The sequence below is a fragment of the Nuphar pumila genome, chromosome 12 (genome assembly GCF_984573655.1).
Source record: "Nuphar pumila chromosome 12, dmNupPumi1.hap1.1, whole genome shotgun sequence".
In the NCBI taxonomy this organism is placed as follows: Eukaryota; Viridiplantae; Streptophyta; class Magnoliopsida; order Nymphaeales; family Nymphaeaceae; genus Nuphar; species Nuphar pumila.
The window spans coordinates 33,410,092-33,432,622 of record NC_143260.1 but is presented as its reverse complement, the minus strand read 5'-3'; the positions used below and the strand labels follow the sequence as shown (position 1 = coordinate 33,432,622).

Here is a 22,531-nt window from a genome sequence, read left to right as displayed (position 1 = left end):
ACCATCTAAATGAAAAGGTTTAGTGGAATAGAAAGTAATTCCATGCTTATGGAAGATCTTTTCTAATGAAATGATTGATAGTATGGCAAAGATTCTTGTTTAGCAAGCAGATCACTGTTTAGAAAGAAGCAGAACTGCATTTGAAGGCCATAACAGATCCTACCAAAGAAGATGGCAGTGACTCTTTTTCTGTTTTTTCGGATAGGCATGGCAGTGACTTTTTCTCATTTCTAACATAATGAAATAGGAGAAGGGGGATGATCCTACCCCTTTTTCATTAGGTCCGATTAGGACCTTCTGAAAATTGTATTTTCAAGTATTTTTTTCTTGATCTGTACCGTTAGATGTGCTTATCATTGTTTACTCAATATGGAGCATGTATTTGGTTGAGATTTTTTATGATCAGATGTGTATTTTAAAGAGGTAAAAAAATCATTTGTTGATATTATACTAAAATATCAAATCAATTTGAAAAAAGCTTGTTTCTTAGTAAATAAGTCATGATAAACACATCTAATGGTTCAGATCAAGCGAAAAATACTTGAAGTATGCTTTTTAGAGGGTCCTAATGGGACCTAAGAAAAAAGTGGTGGGACCATCCCCCTTCTCATGAAATTGAAGCACCTTGCCAACATTTAACGTATATGGTTGTAATGCTAGATTTTTCACCTTCCATCCTATTATCCATATAGATATATCAATTCAATTTAGATCCAAATACTCAAAATATGACAACATACAAATTATTGACTAATTACAAAATATCATCAATTACGTAAATATATGCACATGCTATGATAACAATAGCTGCAAGTCACCATTGAGTCCAAGTTGCACGAGATGACCACATGGTGCTAAATGGACAGTGAGGAGCATTTAGACCTTGGTTGTGCATTATAGCATTGTTATTGTTCCTAAACATAAAGACATAACCTGGAATAAGGACATGCTGCCATATGTTTCCTTAATGAATTCTAGGGGGTATGTGAATATATAAAGTATACTGCAGCTATCCACTTTTATCATTAAACAACCTGCAGTTCATTTACTCTTATAAGTCTATACAAAGGTTTTTTTTTCCCAATCATGTTTTCAATGCATGCAGTTCAACTTGCAACCCCACTCAACTCTACTAGAAACAACTCTTACCAAAGTTCCTCTGGATAGAGTAAACCAATAAGGTTGATCGCCGACCAGCCTTGTTTCTAAGTTCATATGAGTTAGCACCAATCAAATTAAGGTTGGACAACATCGGATCCAACTGGATCCATATTCAGGTTCATATATATATATATATATATATATATATATATATATATATATATATATATATATATATATATATATATATATATATATATATATATATATATAATTCAGTCTTCCAAGACCCTTCTATTAGAAACATCAACAGATAACATGCCATGTACTCTATAGGCCCGGAGGCAGTGATAAGTGGGCAAGGGTAGCTAGGACATTGCCCAGAAGCGATGCGTCTAACCGGCGCCCGGGGGTGGGGTCAAATAGACAAGGGTTCTCGCACTTTGTTGGACGGGTGAGCGTAAAAAAGATAGTTCAAGACCATACAATTAGGTTAGCCACTTGGAACATAGGGTCTTTAACTAGTAAGTTGGTAGAGTTAATAGATGTTATGTATAGGAGAAAGATTGATATTTTATGTTTACAAGAGACCAAATGGGTAGGTGAGAAAGCAAAAGTGATACAACCTATGTCACATGGGTGCGGGTGCGGTTGCGGGGATTCGGCACTTCCAAAAAACCCGGGTGCGGGAGTGCGGCAGGGGCAAAAATGTAAAATATATATATAGAAGGGGGTCGAGGGTTCCCCCGACGCGGGTCGGGGTTCAGTTTTTTTTGCTGATGTGTTTGTTTGAAGACTTGTTACTCACGTTCTGCTTGTTGTGTACTTTAGCTCAACAGGACAAAATTGATGAACCGAAAGGATTGGCAATCTGATCGATCCAGCCTGCTGCGTTCTGCTGACTGTCATGATTCAATCATGTCTGAAACTCCCTGGTCTTCACGAAAAAAAAATATAAGTGAAAGGTTTGACGTGGTTTGTTGGAGAGAGAGTCTTCACGAGGCCTACGGCGCCACTGCCACGCCACTGCCTAGGGTTCTTCAAATTTCATTTTATATACAGTTGCACACAGATGACAGCTAAAAGAAATTTATTGGATTTGACACGTGGAAAAGAGAGGTCTACACAAGGCTACGGCTAGAGCACCCATCTCGTCAGGAGAAAAGTGAATACTAATAGCCACCAAGGGTCTACTCTACCACCACCATTATCATTTATTATGGAGAGAGAAAATCCTTGACGAAAAAGGATTTGGTTGGTTGAAGCATAAAGACTTCAAAAGGCTCTTGAATTTTGGTTTTAATTTTTTAGGAAGATGGATCATCATTTCCAAGTTAACAGTATGTTTTCCAACGCTGTGAATTAATTGTTTGGAGGCAGGAATAGCATGGGATGCCAACAAAGCTCGTCAGATGTTATGGACACAAGTGCCCCTTTATAAAACAAGAGCAGCAGCAGCAAGCAGTTGTCCAGAATTTTTTTTTTTTAAAATTTTGCATCCCATTTCGCAGGGCAAATTTTTTTTTTTAAATCCAAACAAAAATGGACCGAAATGACCCTGGGTGCGGTCAATGCACCCAGGATCGGGTTTATCGAACCCGATGCCGCACCCGCGTCGAGTCGCGTCGACGCGGGTGCGGCACCCTGCTAGCCGAATCCCTGTGACATAGGATACAACCTTGGGGATATAAGATTTGGTATACAGGAATGCATAGGAATAGGAATGGAGTTGGGATTGTTATTAGTCGTGAGTTTATAGATAATGTAGTTGAGGTATGTAGGAAGGGAGATAGGATTATACTTATTAGATTAGTAGTAGGTACGAATATTATTAATTTTATTAATGTTTATGCACCTCAAGTTGGTTTAGACGATTCCATTAAGCGTCAATTTTGGGAAGACTTAGATGGAGTAGTACAAGGAATATCTCATGGTGAAAAGATTTTCATCGGCAGAGACCTTAATGGACATGTAGGCATTAGTAGGGATGGATTTGAGAGTATCCATGGAGGCTATGGTGTAGGAGAAAGAAACGAAAGTGGAGAAAGGATTTTAGATTTTGGTTTGTCCTATGATTTGATCTTAGCCAACACGTGGTTTAGGAAGAGGGAGTCTCACCTAGTAACATTTAAAAGTGGGGTTAATAAGAGTCAGATAGATTTTTTCCTACTCAAAAAGAGAGATAGGGGTTGTTGCATCGATTGTAAGGTTATACAGGGAGAAACTGTAGCTACACAGCATAGAGTCTTAATTTTAGATCTTAAAATTAGAAAATGCCACAAAAGGGATAGACATAGGATAGATCCTAGAATTAAGTGGTGGGCACTGAAAGGAGCTAAACAAGGAATGTTTGTAGAACAGGTAGCTAAGGAAGCTAATTGGTGTCTCGAGAATGCAGAATCAATGTGGAATAAGATAGCGGATTGCATGCGAAAGGTGGCGAAGGAGGTTTTGAGTGAGTCTAAAGGCGGTGCACCGCTAGGTAAGGATACATCATGGTGGAACGAAGATGTCAAATTAGCTATTAAGGTTAAAAGAGAGTGTTATAGAAATCTAAGAGTCATGATAATGAGAATTTGGAGAAGTATATGGTAGCAAAGAAGGAAGCTAAAAAAGTAGTTCAAAACGCGAGGGATAAGGTATATAAGGAGGTCTATGACAAGTTGGATACCAAGGAGGGCGAAAAGGATATTTATAGGCTTGCAAAGATGAGAGATATGAAATCGAGGGATCTGGGTATGGTTAGATGTATCAAAGATGAAACGCAAAGGGTTTTAGTTAAAGATAAGGAGATTAAGAAGAGATGGAAAGATTATTTTGATAAGCTATTTAATGGAAGGCATGCCCAGGATCTTGGAGACTTCTCCATTCCTTTTCATGAGATGAATCGTGACTTTATGCGCAAGATTCAAAAGAAAGAAATTGCAGAGGCTTTGAAGAAAATGCAATCCAGAAAAGCAGTTGGCCCGGATGGTATACCTATCGAGGCTTGAAAATGCTTGGGGGAGAAAGGTTTAGTATGGTTGGCAAATCTTTTTAACAAGATTTGGCGGACAAATAAGATGCCTAATGAGTGGAGGAAGAGTACTTTGGTGCCTCTCTATAAGAATAAGGGTGATATACAAGATTGCACAAACTATCTATAAGAAAACAAGTGAGATAGGTTTGCTTCACGCCTCACCTGCACAGGAAACAGAAAGAAAGAGAGAAGCACAAAGCTGGGGCGGCAGAATACGCACGACCTCCAAGCCCTAATTCTCATATAAATATAAGTAAGAATACAATGGGATGATATTACAATATTGCCATTAATGAAACATCATTCTGCGTGTTCTATTTAACGTGTGTATGGATCTGGATCCAGATCCATGCGCATACTATATTTTAACACCCTCCCTCAAGTTGTACGTGGTTTTGAAGCATGTACAACTTGCTCTTCAATAGCCAAAATTGGCGTCCTGTTAACCCTTTAGTAAACAAGTATGCCACTTGATCTTCTGTTCGAACATGACGTAGTTCTATCTCCTTCATCTCGACTTTCTGCAGTATAAAATGTTGATCAATCTCAATATGCTTCGTTCTGCTATGTTGAACAGGATTACACGCAATGTTTATTGCGTTTTGATTATCACATAGAAGAAATGATCGAATAATTGTCTCCCCAAGGTCACTCAATAAGTGTCTAATCCATGTAGCTTCTGTCGTGCCTGCAGCCATCGACCTGTATTCAGCCTCTGTACTTGATTGTGCCATTGTCTTTTGTTTTCTCCTGCTCCAGGACACTAAATTATGTTCAATATATACACAATATCCAAAGACAGACTGTCTCTCATCTGGATCTCCTGCCCAATCTGCGTCTGTATAAGTGATGAGTTCATGCCCTTTATGTAGGTTATTGTTCTTACGATAAACAAGTCTATCTCCTATAGTTCCTTTTAAATAGCGTAGAATGTGCTTCACAGCTTCCATATGACCTTCTGTTGGAGCATGCATAAACTAGGATACCTGATTAACAGCATAAACTATATCAGGTCTGGTAAAGGTCAAATACTGCAGCATCCCCACGAGGCTTCTATACGTTGTAGGGTTGACACAAAGATGGCCATTTTCAGAGCTCAGCCTTTGATGTAAATACACTGAGAGTGCTAACTGGTTTGCAATTCGTCATCCCGGCTCTTTCCAGAAGATCAAGAGTGTATTTTTGTTGCATGAGTGTCAATGTGTCCTGTTGTCTGTCAACTTCCACACCAAGGAAGTACCTCAACTCCCCTAAATCTTTCATCTTGAAAGTTTTCATTAAAAATCGCTTCACATCTTGCACATGGTTATCTGAACTCCCAGTGATCACAATGTCATCAACATATATAAGAAGAAGTATAACGATGTCTGTCTTTTGATAAATAAAGAGCGAGTGATCCAAAGAGCATCTTCTAAAACCATAGCCTTAGATTTACATAGAGAGATTTTCAAACCAAGAACGAGACGCATGTTTCAACCCATGCAAAGATTTCCTTAGTTTGCACACCCAGGCAGTAGGATCCATATCGGCATATCCAGGTGGTTGCTCCATATATACTTCCTCCTTTAAAGTTCCATGCAATAATGCATTTTGAACATCCATCTGGCTAAGCCTCCATCCTCGATCGACTGCTAGGGATATGATGACACGAATTGTACCCATTTTGACTACCGGACTAAAGGTCTCATCGTAATCTTCACCATATTGTTGTGTGAACCCTCGAGCAACAAGTTGCGCCTTATATCGGTCAATACTACCTTCGGGTTTATACTTTGTTTTATAAACCCATTTTGAGCCAACAACATTCTTTCCTTCCGGTCGAGGTACTATTTCCCAAGTCTGGCACTCATGAAGTGCTTCCATTTCTTCATTCATAGCTTCAGTCCAATGACGAGATTGAAGGGCTTGATTAAAACAAGTGGGTTCCTCCTATTTTGTGAGTTGAGACATAAACAACTGGAAGTCAAGGGAAAAGGTCTCATAACTCACCCATCGTTGAATAGGATGCCTAATGCGTGACAACCTTTGAGCCGGATCATTGGCGATGCTTTCCACATTCCTCGGCCCTGTATTTTTGTCCCTCCTGGTGTATATCTGTCCAGAAAAGCATTCTACTGGAGGTGGCTTAACTGGAGATGGTTCAACATGCATCTGCGAGTCATCCAACTCTCTACTCAAGCCGAAGGAAGGACAATTCGCCTGACATGATTCCTCCTGTATTAGCAACAAGATCTGCGCTCATCCACGGATCATATACCTCTAATTCTCGAGATGGCAACTCATCGGAGTCATTGATCTGAAATTTTTTTTCATCAAAAACAATATTCCTGGAGGTCCTAATACGTTTTATAGTAGGGTCATAACATCGATAGCCTTTGTATTCATCCGCATACCCAACAAATCTGCACTTAACGGCTTTATCCTAAAACTTATTTCACAGTGATGAATCAATATGTACGTAACATACACAACCAAAAACAGGCAGCTCATCATAAGAGAGATGTTGCCCAAATAAAGTATAATAGGGAGATTTCTGATCCAAAAGTGCCATAGGAAGACGATTTATGACATGAACAGATGTGTGAAAAACTTCTGTCCAGAGACTAACGGGCGCATTGCTATCATGTAACATGCTTATCGCACTCTCGACAATATGCATGTGTTTCATCTCCGCAACCCCATTTTGTTGAGGGGTATGAGGGCAAGAAACCTGTCGACTTATTCCTTTTATCCTGAAGAAAGGCAATAAACTCGTTCGATGAATATTCTCCTCCACCATCACATTGTAAATACACAATATCACAGGAAAACTTGGTTTTGACCATCGAATGAAATTCCCAAAATATTTGGAAAACTTCATGCTTATGTTTCAAGAAATATATCCAAGTATAACGGGAATAAGAATCAACAAAGATAACATAGTAACGACTGCCAGAAAGAGAAGGAATAGGTGCAGGTCCCCAAACATCGGAACAAATAATCTCAAATGGCCTTGAAGCTCTGATATGAAACGGAAGAACATGACTTTTGTAGAGTTCACATGAGGAACATTTATTACTTTCTAAAAATGAACATAAACTAGACTCTGGAAGAAGACCATCAGATACAAGATTTTCAAAAAAGCCCCAACTACAATGTCCCAAGCGACTGTGCCAAATGTCTGGCTTATTACAATGATATGATGAATTAAAAACTTTCAATGAAGGGAAAAACAAAGGCTCTGAAGGCGAAGACACTAAAGAATGCTTGGACGACTTCAACTGGAGAACTGGGACTGAAGACGAAGACACTGAGGGAATCTCCTTGAAAACGTACATGTTTCCTTGATGCTCCCCCTTAGCGAACGTCTCCTTCGTTCGTAGATCCTTAACATAAACAGAAGAGGGAGTAAATTCGATGGAAGAATTCATATCATCAACAAGTTTAGCCACAGAAACAATGTTCTTTTTAATATTAGGGGTAAGGAGGACATCAGACAAATGAAGTGAAGACTTTGAAAATGAGATATGTGCACTGCCAGTATGACTAATGGAGTGATAAGTTTCATCTCCCGTAACTATACTACCTTTTTCAAAATAAGGCAATAAGTGAGATAACTTACCTGCATTACCCGTGACATGAGTGGCAGCACCAGAATCAATGTACCACTCGCCTTGCTCATTTTGCTTGATCGTCATCTGTGACAATGCTGATAACAAAAGTTGTTGCACATCTGTAGATGGCGCTTTCATGTCCACAGTAGAAGTTTTATTTTCAATTTTGTTTATTTTTCCTCTATTCTGCAGGTTAAACCAACAATCAACTTTCACATGTCCTCTTTTGTTACATAAGAAACAAGTGGGCACTCTCCTATGATTCCCTGCATTAGAGACACCCGAAATATTAGGTGTAGGTAAGATACCACGTCCTCCCTGTCCAAAGCGGCCTCGGCCTCTGCCCCCTTGATGCCCTGCATTCCCTCGTCCAAAACCTACAGAAGTCTCCATAGCCAAAACTGAATGAGAACGATCTGATTCATTTCCTTCTGCCCTTTGTTTCATAATCATCTCATGCTGGAGAAGTTTCACTTGAAGATCGTCAAAATTGGGCAAGTGAAGAAGACATGTCAAAGTTGTGGTAAACATGTCAAAATCAGAGCCCAACCCATTAAGGAGTTATTGTACTTTGTCTTTATCTGAAATAGCACTCCCAATAACAGCCAATTGGTCAGTAATACTCTTCAAGCGGCCTATGCATTCCATAACTGTCATGGAGCCTTTCTTTAAATTTTGAAACTCATTCTTTAAATACATAACTCGGGCTTCTGATATCTGAGAGTATGTCTGAGAGGAGCTTACTCCATAAATATGCCACAGTGCAATCATCTGAAAGAGTAGCCAACACTTCTTGAGAGAGTGTTGACGTAATATACGCAACCAAAGATTGATCCCGTTTTCTCCAAGTGGTATACTCCGGATTCTTAATAGATTTGGTAAATGCATCACCCCTTTCATCCTTGGTTTCCTGCAAAATAAGCCGTGGTGGTACAGGAATGGAACCATCCAGATGTTCATCGAGATCCTGACTCCGTATAAACAGAAGTATGATGACGAGTATGAATCCATATCAATGGCAACAATGAATAGGCGAACAAAAAAGATTGAAGAAAGCAAACTGAGTTGAGATCACTTAATCAATCAGCAGGGCTGCAATAAGAATATGTACTTGTGCAACCAATACCTTGAAAGGGAATTCTTTTTTTTTAGAACGAGAATGTAATCTGTTACAGTCTGCCTATAGGCGTTGCACAGAAAACTCTGATTTCACTGCTGATTGAAAAGGATGGAAAACATCAAAACAAATTCGAGAAAATCTGATACGATGGTGAATGCTAAACTAAGTCACAGGGACTCGGCAAAACAGGTGTCGCACCCACGTCGACGCGACGCGATGCAGGTGCGGGTGCGGCACCGGGTGCGGTCAACACGACCCTGGGTGTGGTCAACGCACCCAAGGTCATTTTTGTCCACAGATTTGGCGTTAAAAAAAATCCCCGATGAAAAGGAGGATTAGGGCAAAAAGAAATTTTTTTGCCCTAATCTCTCCTCTCCCCCTAAGCTCGAGCTCTCTCCTATCAACGCCCCAGCTCCACCTCCCAGGCTCCTCCTCTCCTTTCGCAGGTAAGTACCCTCTCTCACTCTCTTCTTGGGTCGGCAGGAGAGGGGCCGAGCACCCCCTTCCCTTCTCGCTCTCTTATTGGGTCGACAGGGAAGGGGCCAAGCCCCCCCCCCCCTCCCTGCTCCCTCTGTTTTCAGCAGGGGAGGGGCCGAGCCCCCCTCGCTCTCGCTCTCGCTCTCTTGTTGGGTTGGCAGGGGAGGGGCTGAGCCCCCCCCCCCCCCTTCTCCCTGTGTTTTCGACAGGGGGAGGGGGTCGAGTATAATTGATTTGAAAATTTTAATGTATTTTTTTTTTCAGGATAAAAATGACGGATAAAGGGAAAGGACTTGCATCATCCTCATCCCAACATGTGAGTTTTGCTGCTAGTTTTGCTGATAGTTGCAGTGGGATTGATGATGTGGGGCCACTATGGGTACATGTAGATAAACTTGCAAAAACTGGAAAAGGAGGTGGTGGAAACAAGAGATTTCGATGCAAGCTCTGCGAAAGAGATTTTGTTGGGTCTTACACAAGAGTGAAGGCTCATTTGTTGAAGATACCAGGACATGGCATTTCAATTTGCAGAAAAGTTGATGAGGCAATGCGAAGACAATACAAGAAAATACAAGAATATGAGAAGAGAAAGGCAATGGCCAATTCTTCTGCAGTCAGTGTGCCATTTGCAAGCCACCAAGAAGATACTGGAAAAAAAAAGTCAATGTAGGAAGTAGAGGAACGATACAAGCAGCATTCAATACATATGGAAGAGAAGAATTTGATAGAAAAGTTGGGAGGTATTTTCATTCTGGTTCACTCCCATTTAATGCAGCTAGAAATCCTTATTGGAAGGATTTAGTAACATCCTTGGCAAATTGTAATTTGAGTGGTTATGTGCCTCCAAGTTCAGAAAAAATACGAACCACACTTCTTGCAGAAGAGAGGGCAAATGTGGAGAGGTTGCTAGAGATTAAAAAATATTCATGGGAGCAAAATGGAGTTTCTATTGTATCTGATGGATGGACAGATATTCAAAGGCGTCCATTAATCAATTTCATTGCTTGTTCGCTTAGTGGCCCAATATTCTTGAAAGCAGTTGATGCATCTGGGGAATATAAAAATGCAGAGTATTTGAAGGGATTGTTTATAGAAGTGATAAAAGAAGTGGGTGATCAGAAAGTGGTACAAATCATTACAGACAATGCTCCAGTTTGTAAAATTGCAGCGTTGAATTTGGAGAGTGAGTACCCTCATATTTTTTGGACTCCCTGTATAGCACACAGCTTAAATCTAGCCCTAAAGAGCATCTGCAACCCCAAAGAAAAAGAAAATTCACCAGCATATGTTTTATGTTCATGGATTGAAGATTTAGAAAGAAATGTCAAAAGCATTAGGAATTTTGTTGTTAACCACCATCGTGCTAATGTTATATTTAATAGGCATTCTTATTTGAAATTGTTGAAGGTCGCTGAAACACGTTTTGCGTCCATCATTGTGATGATGAAGAGGATTAAAAGAGTGAAGAATGCTTTGATTAATATGGTGACTGATGAAAATTGGACATTCTATCGTGTTGATGATGATATCAAGGCTCAAGAAATTAAAAAATTCATTCTTGATGATAAGTTTTGGGACAGAGTGGTATACTTCCTTTAATTTACGCAACCTATTTGGGAAATGTTAAGAGAAGTTGATAAGGATGAGCCCATGCTTCACAGAGTTTATGAAATGTGTGATAATATGATTGAAAAAATACAAGCTATAGTTTTCGAGCATGAAGAAAAAAATCCTGCATTAGATGATTCAGATTTTTTTAATCATATTCATTCAATTTTAGTCAGAAGATGGGATAAGAGCAACACCTCTTTGCATTGCATGGCACATTCTCTTAATCCAAAATATTATGCAAATAAGTGGTGGGCTGGTGGTATTGGTCGTGTCCCTCCAAATTTAGACCTAGAGCTATCAAGACATAGAAATATGTGTATGCAAGACTTTTCCAGAAGCATATCTTCTACATCAAGTCACACAAGAGTTTGGAAAATTTTCATCTTCGAGATTATATGGACCGGCATTATTCGCGAGAGAAGAAGATAATATAGATCCTATCACATGGTGGTCAACATTTGGATCAGAAACACTTTTCTCCAACGTCTTGCATTAAGATTGTTATCGCAGTCTGCTAGTTCATCTTGTTGTGAAAGAAATTAGAGCACATATTCTCAAATCCACAACATGAAGAGAAACAAACTCACCAGCAAGCGTGCAGAGGATTTAGTATATGTTCATTCAAATCTTCGATTACTTTCGCGAAACAATGATGAATACAGGTACTAATTTGCTCTCTTAGTTATTTGATTATTTCTTAATTTTCATTTAAATATACTTGTATTGTATTTAGCATTTTCAAATTGGGTTTGTAATGCAGACAAGAAACATCCAAATTTTGGGATGTAAACCCAGAAAAGTGTGACTCGAGGGAGAACATGATTTCAACATAACAAACATGGATTTAGTTGAGCCCAGTATTCCTTCTAATGATGCATTTGATGATGAAGAAAATTATTAACATCCATTACTTCATCAGGATATACTTTGGTATGTAATTTAGTTCTTTTATACTTTACTTATTTGATTGATATTTAGGTCTATTTATGTAATTGCTTTACTTATTTGATTGATAATTTGATATTTAGGTTGATATACTGCATGCATGATGAATCATATTATGACAATGTTAACTATTAAATGTTAAACTGTTAAAACTTCAAAATTACATATGTATATATATATTTTTACATTTTTGCCCCTGTCGCACCCCTGCACTCGGGTTTTTTGGAAGTGCCGCACCCGCACCCATGTGACATAGATGCTAAACTATGGCAATGAGAAATAAACAAAATAGTATGAATCAAGGAGTATTCACAGCATAGACTTAGGAAAATATTAACGCACGTTAAATAGAACACAGTAAGTGCACTTGGGGATAAAAGAAGTGATATCGAAGAAGGAGATACAGTCAGATGATGACGTTGAAGATTTTAGAAGAAGTCGATGCCAGCATAGACTTTAGAAAATATTAACGCACGTTAAATAGAACACAGTAAGTGCAGTTGGGGATAAAAGAAGTGATATCGAAGAAGGAGATACAGTCAGATGATGATGTTGAAGAAGAAGAAGGAGATGCAGCTGATGTTGAAGAAGATATTGACAGACGATGTTAACATACGATGGTGAAGAAGAAGAGATGACGATGTTGAAGAAGTCTTTACAGACGATGTTGAAGAAAGAAGGAAGAGACGCAGCCGAAGAACAGGATGAAGGAGTCTTCTTCACGACTGAAGGAGTCTTCACGGCTGCCTGTTTCAGATCTCGTTGAATGTGTGGCTGGTAGGGTTCCACAGTCGTTGCTCTGATACCATATAAGAAAACAAGTGAGATAGGTTTGCTTCACGCCTCACCTGCACAGGAAACAGAAAGAAAGAGAGAAGCACAAAGTTGGGGCGGCAGAACACGCACGACCTCCAAGCCCTAATTCTTATATAAACATAAGTAAGAATACAATGGGATGATATTACAATATTGCCATTAATGAAACATCATTCTGCGTGTTCTATTTAACGTGCGTATGGATCTGGATCCAAATCCATACGCATACTATATTTTAACATTATCGTAGTATAAAACTCATGAGTCATACTATGAAACTTTGGGAGAGGGTGATTGAGTATAGGTTGAGTAAGGTTGCCATGATATCGGAGAATCAATTTGGTTTTATGCCTAGAAGATCAACTATGGAAGCTATACATCTTCTTAGACAACTTATTGAGAGATATAGAGAGGGGAACAAAGATTTGCATATGGTTTTTATTGATCTGGAGAAGGCATATGATAGAGTACCTAGGGATGTTCTCTGGTGGACAATGATGAAGAAAGGTATCTCTCTCAAGTACATTAGTATAATTAAAGATATGTACGAAGGAGTAGTAACTAATGTCTGCACTTGTGGAGGGGTGATAAACAATTTTTCTATAACGGTTGGGTTACATCAAGGATCTGCATTAAGCCCTTTCTTTTTTGCTATAGTGATAGATGAACTTACGAGATCAATTCAAGAAAATGTGTCGTGGTGTATGTTGTTTGTTGATGATATTGTTTTGATTGATGAGTCTAGAGTTGGGGTTAATGCTAAGTTAGAATTATGGAGACAAACTTTGGAAGCGAGAGGTTTTATATTGAGTAAGAGTAAGACAAAATATATTGAATGTCGGTTTAGTAAGCAACGAAGTAGTGATGAGAGTCTAGTGAAGCTTGGTGAGCAACAAATAGCGGTGGATGACTGTTTCAAATATTTGGGATCTATCATTCAAAAGAATGGAGAAATTGATGGAGATGTAAATCATAGGATTAAGGTTGGGTGGATGAAATGAAAAAGTGCATCTGGAGTGTTGTGCGATCGTAGAATGCCATTGCGGTTGAAGGGGAAGTTTTATAGGACGACAATTAGAACCGCTTTACTATATGGTACGGAATGTTGGGCTGCCAAGAGACATCATTTTCAAAAAATGAGTGTAACTGAGATGTGTATGCTTCGATGGATGTGTGGAAATACACTAAAAGATAAGATTCGGAACGAGGAAATACGTAAGAAGGTAGGCGTTGCATCCATTGAAAATAAGATGAGGGAGAATCGTTTACGATGGTTTGTGCATATTCGGCGAAGGCCTAATGATGTTCCGGTTAGAAGGATGGAGAAATGGGAAAATCTATTAGCTAAAAGAGGTCGAGGTAGGCCTAAGAAGACTTGGATAGAGATGATAAGAAAGGATATGAATGCTTTGAACATCACCGAGGACATGACATTGGATAGAAATGATTGGAGGAGAAGGATTCATGTGGAAGACCCAAAATGATTTTCTTTTTGGTTCATGTCGCCGACCCCAATTGTTTGGGATGAAGGCGTTGTTGTTGTTGTTGTTGTTGTTGTTGTTGTTGTTGTTGTTGTTGTTGTTGTAAGACCCTTCTATTAGAAACTCTTGCAAGTTGGAACACTTTTTTCATCTGAAGTTTCAAAATCATTGTCCCACTCTTTCAAGCATCCCTTGTATTTTATTCCACATCATCTGCTCTCAAAAGAACCATTTTCTTTTAATGTTCTCTCTACATTACTTTCCATTTCTTTAAAGGCCAAAATCATACAATTATTCCTTCTAATCCAATCGTATCCTGTAAAACATGGCATGTTATTTGTTGATGTTCATGATTCCTATTTCACAATCAAGAAACCACACCATATATTATCTCATGAAGACATTACAATATGAAGTATTGTTGCATGACAAGACACTGATCAATATGAACCATGGTTGCTAGTCGAGGAAGCGGGAAGCGATACGGAAAGCGGAAGCGGGAAGCGAGGCACTTTCAAAATTTTAGGAAGTGGGAAGCGTGGGACGACTTGGGAGCGAATCAGGAAGCGTCTCGAAAGCGAGGGGGAAGCGACAAAAGAGAAAAAAACAAAAATAAAAATAAAAATACAAAAAAATGAAAAAAATGGGGGAAGCGCGCTTCCCCAAAAAAAGTGTGCTTCCCAACACGTTTTGGAAGCACGATGTTTCGCACTTCGGGGAAGCGTGCTTCCCCAGTTACCTAGGTGTTTCTGGTAACTCTGGTGTGAACCATGGTTGAACGTACTATATTGTACGATACGTATCATTATTTTTGGGTTTTGCAATACAATACATACTCGTATCATGATATGAGTGTGTATCGTATCTGTATCGAGTGTATTGTATGATATACCCATGTATTGTATTATGATACGTGTATCATACGATATAGTATCGACACACTTAAAAAAGGCCGAAAGTTGTATTTTTCATTTTGGGTTTAAAAGGCCTCTTGAGGACTGAGTTCTCCATATGTCTAGAGTTCGTTAGAAGGGAACCCACGCATCCTAGGTTATGTGAGATCGATTTGAGGGCCGATTTGGGGGAAGGGAAAGGGCTTTTACGATTTTATCAACGGTGCATTTCTACTATTTTTTTCAACTATTCTTTGTTTTTTATTGAGTGTTTTTGGGAAAAGGTGTGTCGAGTGCTTCTTATTCTTTGCTTCTTATTAAATTTTTTTAATTGGTTATGTTTTATTTTAGATCCTTCAATATTTTCTTCACATTCATGTTATAGAGATGATTCTACATGACAATACTACAGAAGCATTAATGATGTGCCACGACTAGGGTCATCATTAAATTTGAGATGTTTGTTTTGCGGTGCTATTATTAGAAGTGACCTGCATAGATTTAAGCAATATATTGCAGTTCTTCGTCAAAAAGTGTGATCATATGATTCTTCATCTATTCCTGCCACTTTTTGTGTTGATGTTATTGTTGAACTAGAAGCAATTGAAAGAAGAAGGTTGCAAAAATGCAAATAAAGACTTCCAACCACTGTTCCAGATTCTAAAGATAATGATGATGACCCAATTGCCAAAAAAATGGCCAAAGATAAAGAGACCATCGCATGGCAGTTAGATAAACACTTAGGAAATAATGTCCTAATGTTTGGCAAATAGGCTCCAGAAGATAGTTTAGTTTTAGGATCTTTAATTTTTAGAACTTTAGAGATGAAGATTGGCATGTAAGACGTTGGTTAAATGTAATGTTTTTAGTTATCATAAACTCTTAGTAGCTTAGTTATGACTTATGACATATTAGTATGACTTGGATGTGAATTTAATATTGTTAGTTAAGGCTTTAATTGTATTTAAAATTTAAATTATGTAGTTGCCTTTTATTTACATGCATGGTTTGTTATTAATTTAAATTATGCAGTTTCCTTTATATGCGATGGTCGTATTTGCAAATCATCATTGTTTTATGTGATATGATTTTTTTAGATTTTTTGCTAATTTTTTTTATTTTTGAAAATTTTAGAAAAATTTTATTAAAAGTTTACGATACGATACGATGTTACTTTGGACCCGACCGATATGGCTAACAAAACTATACTTACAACCTTGGTGTGAACAATGCATCCCAGAGATAACTGCATGCTCTTTGCTATAATAGATGGATATAGTCACAAAAGAAAATGGGCCAGAAAATAAAGTAGAAGTAACCATAATAAAAACAACCACAACAATGATAATAACTGCATCATTAAATACCAATAGAAAGGTCACCCAATGTTTCTATAAACTATAGAACATACCTCATATTCTTCAAATTCATGGTCCTCAATCACGACAATGCTTGGTTTGATACTTGGAGGAGGGCGAAGCAAATCCTGAGCCTCCTCCCATGTAATTTTCAACTTCATGGCATCTTCACTGTCAATGTGCAACCTCTTGCTTTTGGAACTAAGATTACGACTTCTTTTCTTCTCTTGAACTCGCAAGGATTGCATCTGTAGTTCTTCTTTTGATCTGCTTCCATGTTTCTCAGCTTTATGCCAGCCAATATCAGCATCAGACATATTCAGGTGTTCAGACAGATTGCTGAAGTGTGCATCTGCATGTCCTTTGAGTGAATGAAAAAGACCTGAGTAGCCACTTATGGAAGGAAGGCTCTCGATAACACCAGAAATATACGTATCACTAGAAATTCCTCCATTCCCTATTGCAGCAATTTGAGACTCCTGGTTGAATCATGAGTGCGAAGGACATCAAACCAGGCTTTAACATTTCTGAGCTAAGTATACAGAATTAAGTGCCTTAATAACACCGGTCAAAATACTAAGGTGAACTAAATTAATCATCTTTTGCACATGTTTTTTACTGAAAAATCTGGCTATGATATCTACTATAAAAAAGGAAATCAAATTGGTTAAAAATTAATGAAGCCTTGGCTTCCTTACAGGAACAGATGCAGAATTTGTTGCCTTTCGAAATCCCATAACAAGCTTTCCTTCTGGATCTATCCTGCTAAAAGTCACTGGAAAACAAATATTTTTAACACAAAAAGTCAGCAGGATCCAACAGGCAATTCAATGTCATATAGCTACATGCATAAATTTTTATCAAATTACAAATAGAAACTGCCACTGGGAGCAAGAGCACAAATCCACATGCACTAACAAGGCAAAACACATAAAATCGTTGACACAACATAAGCATATGCCAGAGAAAATCCAAAAAAACAGTCCACACCTGCAAAGCCCTTTTCCCAAGATATGCAAACAAAAACAAACCAAGTTTGCCTTTAAAGTATTGAATTAAAGCAAACCAAGAGGCACACTTTTTCTTTCAGTCAAACAATAAGCATCCTTTAAAAATACAGCTTGCTTAAAGTGAACTGAAAGAAATGTTTTAAATCAAAAAGACTTGATAAGAAGGAAATTAGAGAGTAAAAGACATAGTAATGTCGGCTGATGATGATAACCTCAGAGAGCATCAAGGCCACAGCCTTTCTGGATTTTAATTACTCACTCATTGAAACATTACTAGACCTGGAACAGTATCTGATAATAGGAAACTTCATCATTCCAAACATTGCAAGAAGGGATAATTTTGCCTCAATCTGAACTTGTGCTCAAAGTTTTGGTGTTCTCCTTTCCACATTTTCTGGAACACTGTGTGTGTGCACTATAAAGGTTATAATCTCCAAAAGAACAGGTACAATTCTCTATCAAAGATCAAGGAAAAACAACAGTAGGATTAATATTTGAGAAAAGTTACCTGTATCCCCAGCTTGTAGTTGCATAGACTGTATGCAAGGGGTCACACCTTCTAACACATACATTCTGCTGTTGTTATTAGGCCAAAATCTGAATTGAAAGAGCCAGTCTTTACCCTTGGAGTCTTGAATTGTAAGTGGAAGGCCTTCTGGTTGTGAGATTGGAGGAAAGTATGCCTGCATGCAACAACATAATGAATATACGGTTAAAAGTGCTCTGGAAAGAAAATAAAGGAAATACAAGCGTAAAATTAAACATAAAAAAGGACACAAATAAAATTATCAAAAAAATGATGTCATCTTGTTCATGATGCTAAACTGTCCAAGGCTAAATTATTGTGGTTGTGGAATCATGAAGGGAAAACATGAATTCGAATTGAATAGATGTAAAATGACGTCAATGCAATGATCTGGATTACAGATTCTCCTATTTTCATCCACTAATTGGAAAGTCTGTTTTGCATAATTATTATCCAGTAGTAAATATTTATTTAATAAGATCTCATTATGATTGATTAAATAATAAGCCAGAAGCAACATAAGAACCAATCCCAAAAAGGAAAACAAATTCCTTCAGTAAAATAACATAAAGCCAACTGAACTAGAAATTGTGATGGCTTATCAGGATAACTAGCCCATGGCTCGCAAACTCGGTGAGTCAACTCGCAACTTGGTCGAGTTGACTTGGATTGGCCTACTAACGAGTCAAGGAAATGAGTGACTTAGTAATACCCAGAACCAGCCAATTTTTGGTGGTTAACTCGGATGACTTGGTCGCGTCACGAATTAAGATGACTTGGCCGAATCAGTTAACGGTTAAAACATTTTAAAAAAATGTAAAAAAAAAAGGTAAAATGGGGAGGGTTTCATTCAAACCCTACCCCTCTTCCATCCCTATGCCCTCTCAGTTATCACCCTCAGCCATTCACTATTACTCGCCGCCCATCGAATGACTGGTGAGCTTTTCCTACGAGGAAAGCAAGCTAGGAGCTGTACTAACCCCCCACAACAGGGTTGGCTTTGTAGGTGAAGCCATGAGCTCAAGGTCGGCTTTGTAGGTGAAGCCATGAGCTCAGGGTTGGCTTAGGTGAAGCCATGAGCACGAGGGCATGAGGGCATTTGAGCATTAAGGTGAGAGTTTCAGTTTTTGTATCTTGGTTTTTTAGGATAAATATAGATAAAACTATGTCTTCCCTCTTCTCTTCATAAATCATAAATGTATAGATATATGTATCTTTGGTTGTCAATTTGTCATTAACATTTCATGATAACAGATTTTGCAAGTTCACATTTTGTTCTGTAACTCATTTCCCTCTTTTCTGTTGAAATTTTTACGTTCATCTGAAAATATGCTTATACATTTATTTTTCATGTTAAATGTTGATTTTAACTAAACATGAATGAAATTTAGCAAAAAAAAGTGCTCATTTATTTTTATTATTGATTTTGGTTATTTAATTTTTAGAATATGACATCATTTATATGTTTGCTATTTATTTTTATTAGCATGAGTCACAGAGTTGCATGTGGTCGATCCGAAACTGAGTTCTGAGATTGCCAACCATGAACCAGCCTGATCCAACTGCAAGTCTAGCTTTTCCATATTTACCATCACATGTATCACTTGCCAATTGCCATTTTGAACAAATTCAAACTGAAATGTTAACTCTGTATAACAAGCTTACACAAACAAAAAAAGATAACCTGTTAGATGATCTTGTGCTCGTACATCAATTTCATAAGTTTCATCCTTTGACAGAATTACACAAATGAGAGCAATCAAAGCATACACAGTACCATGAAAAAGTTCACATTTTTATTGAACAAAGACTACAACAAACCAAAATTGTCAGAACTGGTTGAACAAGAATCAAGTGCTTGATTTAACAGTAGTTATGAAGAGTAATTGCTGAAGGGGGGAAAATAAAAGAAACAGGAAGACTTACTTCAGCACATGCTTTTGGGAGTACCAAGCGACCAATTCGGCCAGCATCACTGGCACTCAGAACCTTCTCAAATAAGGGCACAAATTTTGATTTTGAGCTTAAGGTACAAGGTCAAGTGACAACCATAGGCAGATACAGTCAAATGAAATTAGAACATACCAATCCAAGTGCCTTTCATCATAAATAAACTCACAGATAGACAATAAAAAGCATTGAATTCAATAACAAAGGATACTCTCCAGATATCTGCTGGAGCTCTTGGTCTGTAATCCTCGGCCAATAACGGGGTAGCAACTGATTTCTTCCCCTTCCTTCACCTGGTGGCCGTGCAACCCTTATTTGTGGAAGTACATCCTTTGATGACTCAGAACCTGTACTGGGGCTTGTGCTAGCAGCTTTGAGTAAAAGGTGACGTGATCTTTGCCCTTGAAATGAAGGGGTTGCTCTGTTCTGTTCTCTAATTTCTGCAGCAAAACTAGCCAGTTTTGCATTATCCAGTAAATTGCCCTGTTCTACTCTATTGCCAGAACTAGGAGTTCCTAAGCTGATATTCAAGTATCCATTAGTCAATGACTCGTAGGTCTCTCTGTCTGCCATGGAATCTTTATGAGCATTTTGATTGACTAACTGAGAAGATTCAATGGACATGGTTGGAAGACATGTACTTCCAGGTTGTGCAACAGGAAGAGCACCTTGCTCCTTCTTGATCTTCCCAACAGACATCCTCATGCTATCATTCTGTTCTACAAACTTACTATTTCTTACACTGCCTTGGACGTCTCTACTTGATTGCCAAATCTCACCTCTATTCATGGAATTACTGTCTACTTTGGCATCCAGAGATGTTACGAGTTCACCAGCATCACTCTGTTTTGAGGTACTCACACCATTCTTCCTTTCATCACTAGAACATTTTGAAGGCAAATACAGTGCTGTGTGAGAAGGTGGTGAAGATACAAGTTGACCTGCACCATGGGCCTGCTCCTATCACATTCAAAGGGTTCACAAACAGATGGATATAAGAAGAGGAATGCAAAATTAAATTCAAAATCAATGATCAAACAACCAGACTTAGCCAAAGCCATCATTTTATCAAACTAATTACCAAAAATTCCATTTAGCGGCCAGCCTTTTGCTTCTAATTCCAAAAATGGGCCTCACTTTTCTGAAATTTCAGATATGGACACACTTTTGAAAACAGTCGTATAGGGACCTCAGGTCAACATCTATCATCTTAAAAAATGTGATTTCTTTTTTGCTTCCTGTATTGTCCTTTGAAAATTAAAAGATACTCATTCATCCTCATAAAAAACAGAAGGTAAACCATTTGAAGTCTTAATGATAAAGGTTATTATTGCAATTTGACATTATTTAAACTGAGTTAAAGGACAATAATAAATGCAGGATCTTATTTGCCAGTTTCCAGGAAATCAGTAGCCCATATCTGGAATTTCAGAAATGTGAGGCCCAATTTTTGGAAATAGGGGCAAAAGGTTGCCCCCTAAATGGAATTTTCCCAACTAATTAACATGGACACGCGGTGAAAACGTGCTCATACTTATCCACACTACCAGAAACCGTCTACAAATAGCTAACCCTGGACTAAGAACAAGAATGTCATTGAAATCCACTAGATCCACCAATACAATTGAGATATGGAACAAAAAGGGTATGTCCAATGCGCCAAACAGTAAATTTTGGTAGTTGAACAGAACTCCAGATTCAGCTTATAGAGAATGACCAATGCAGCAAGGACCTATAAAGGTCAACAAATTAGAATTGCCAACTATAAATAATGAATACTTATGTAGATAAAGCAACACAATATCAACAATGAAAATTTCATATGAACTAGTTGGGTGTACCTTCATAAAGGAACAATAAGAAAAAGAAAATAAACAAATCAAACCATTAAATTCCAACCAAGAGAAGTGTCTGAAAGAAGGTCTAAAATAAAGCATATAATATGCAGCAGGTCTTAGACCTGGGGCACTACATGTTTTGAAATTGCACAACTTTCTGGTTACTTCTCTAATGCAGCTGTAACATATTGCTGCAAACCCATGAAAACCCCCTGTTAACACCATCAATTCATAAAACAGGTTCAAAGAGATGTGTCCTTTGTAGTCAAAGTCACACCAGAACACAAAGAGTTACGCATAGCCTGGCACCTAGGTGAAGGCTACCCAAGTGTTGGTAGTAGGTAAGCACCTAAGAGGGCCTAGGGAAACTAGACTAAGAAGATTAACTCTTGTACATTGACTTTAAAAAGACAGTTTAGTTATAAATGCATAAGGTAAAGGATAACTGTAAGTGATAATGATGGTACTGAACATATTTAACTCTTATGTTTGTTCACCCTTCATTTCCTCATAATTGGAATTTTGGATTCTATTCAGCAATCAACATTACATGCAGACTTATTTTTGAACATATGGATTTCCAGATCAGTGTTGAATGTATGGTTTGTCAATAGTTTTGGAATTCATAATGCTAAAAGTGTTGCACACAGTATTAAAAAAAATTACAATTCATTAAAATCTATTATATTTTTAATTAGTTTTGTGTTTAAACCTTGGTTCTTTCATTCAATTTCCAGGCATCGCATAGGCCCCACCCAAGCACCTGGGAGGCTGGTGCCTATGCACTGCCCAG

The 22,531-nt window shown here is 38.1% G+C and overlaps 1 protein-coding gene across 1 annotated transcript in view; it reads right to left on the bottom strand.

Annotated features, from left to right (window-relative positions):
* LOC149820611 (B3 domain-containing protein Os07g0679700-like) overlaps positions 1-22,531 on the bottom strand; it is a 38,414-nt gene that overhangs the window by 12,378 nt on the left and 3,505 nt on the right. Inside the window, exons 4-8 of the mRNA XM_089983037.1 lie at positions 20,112-20,860; positions 19,877-19,973; positions 17,933-18,107; positions 17,113-17,189; positions 16,468-16,893 (exon numbers count right to left, since the gene is read on the bottom strand). Coding sequence (XP_089839163.1) covers positions 16,468-16,893; positions 17,113-17,189; positions 17,933-18,107; positions 19,877-19,973; positions 20,112-20,860 — 1,524 coding nt within the window. The remainder of the gene's footprint in view (positions 1-16,467; positions 16,894-17,112; positions 17,190-17,932; positions 18,108-19,876; positions 19,974-20,111; positions 20,861-22,531) is intronic.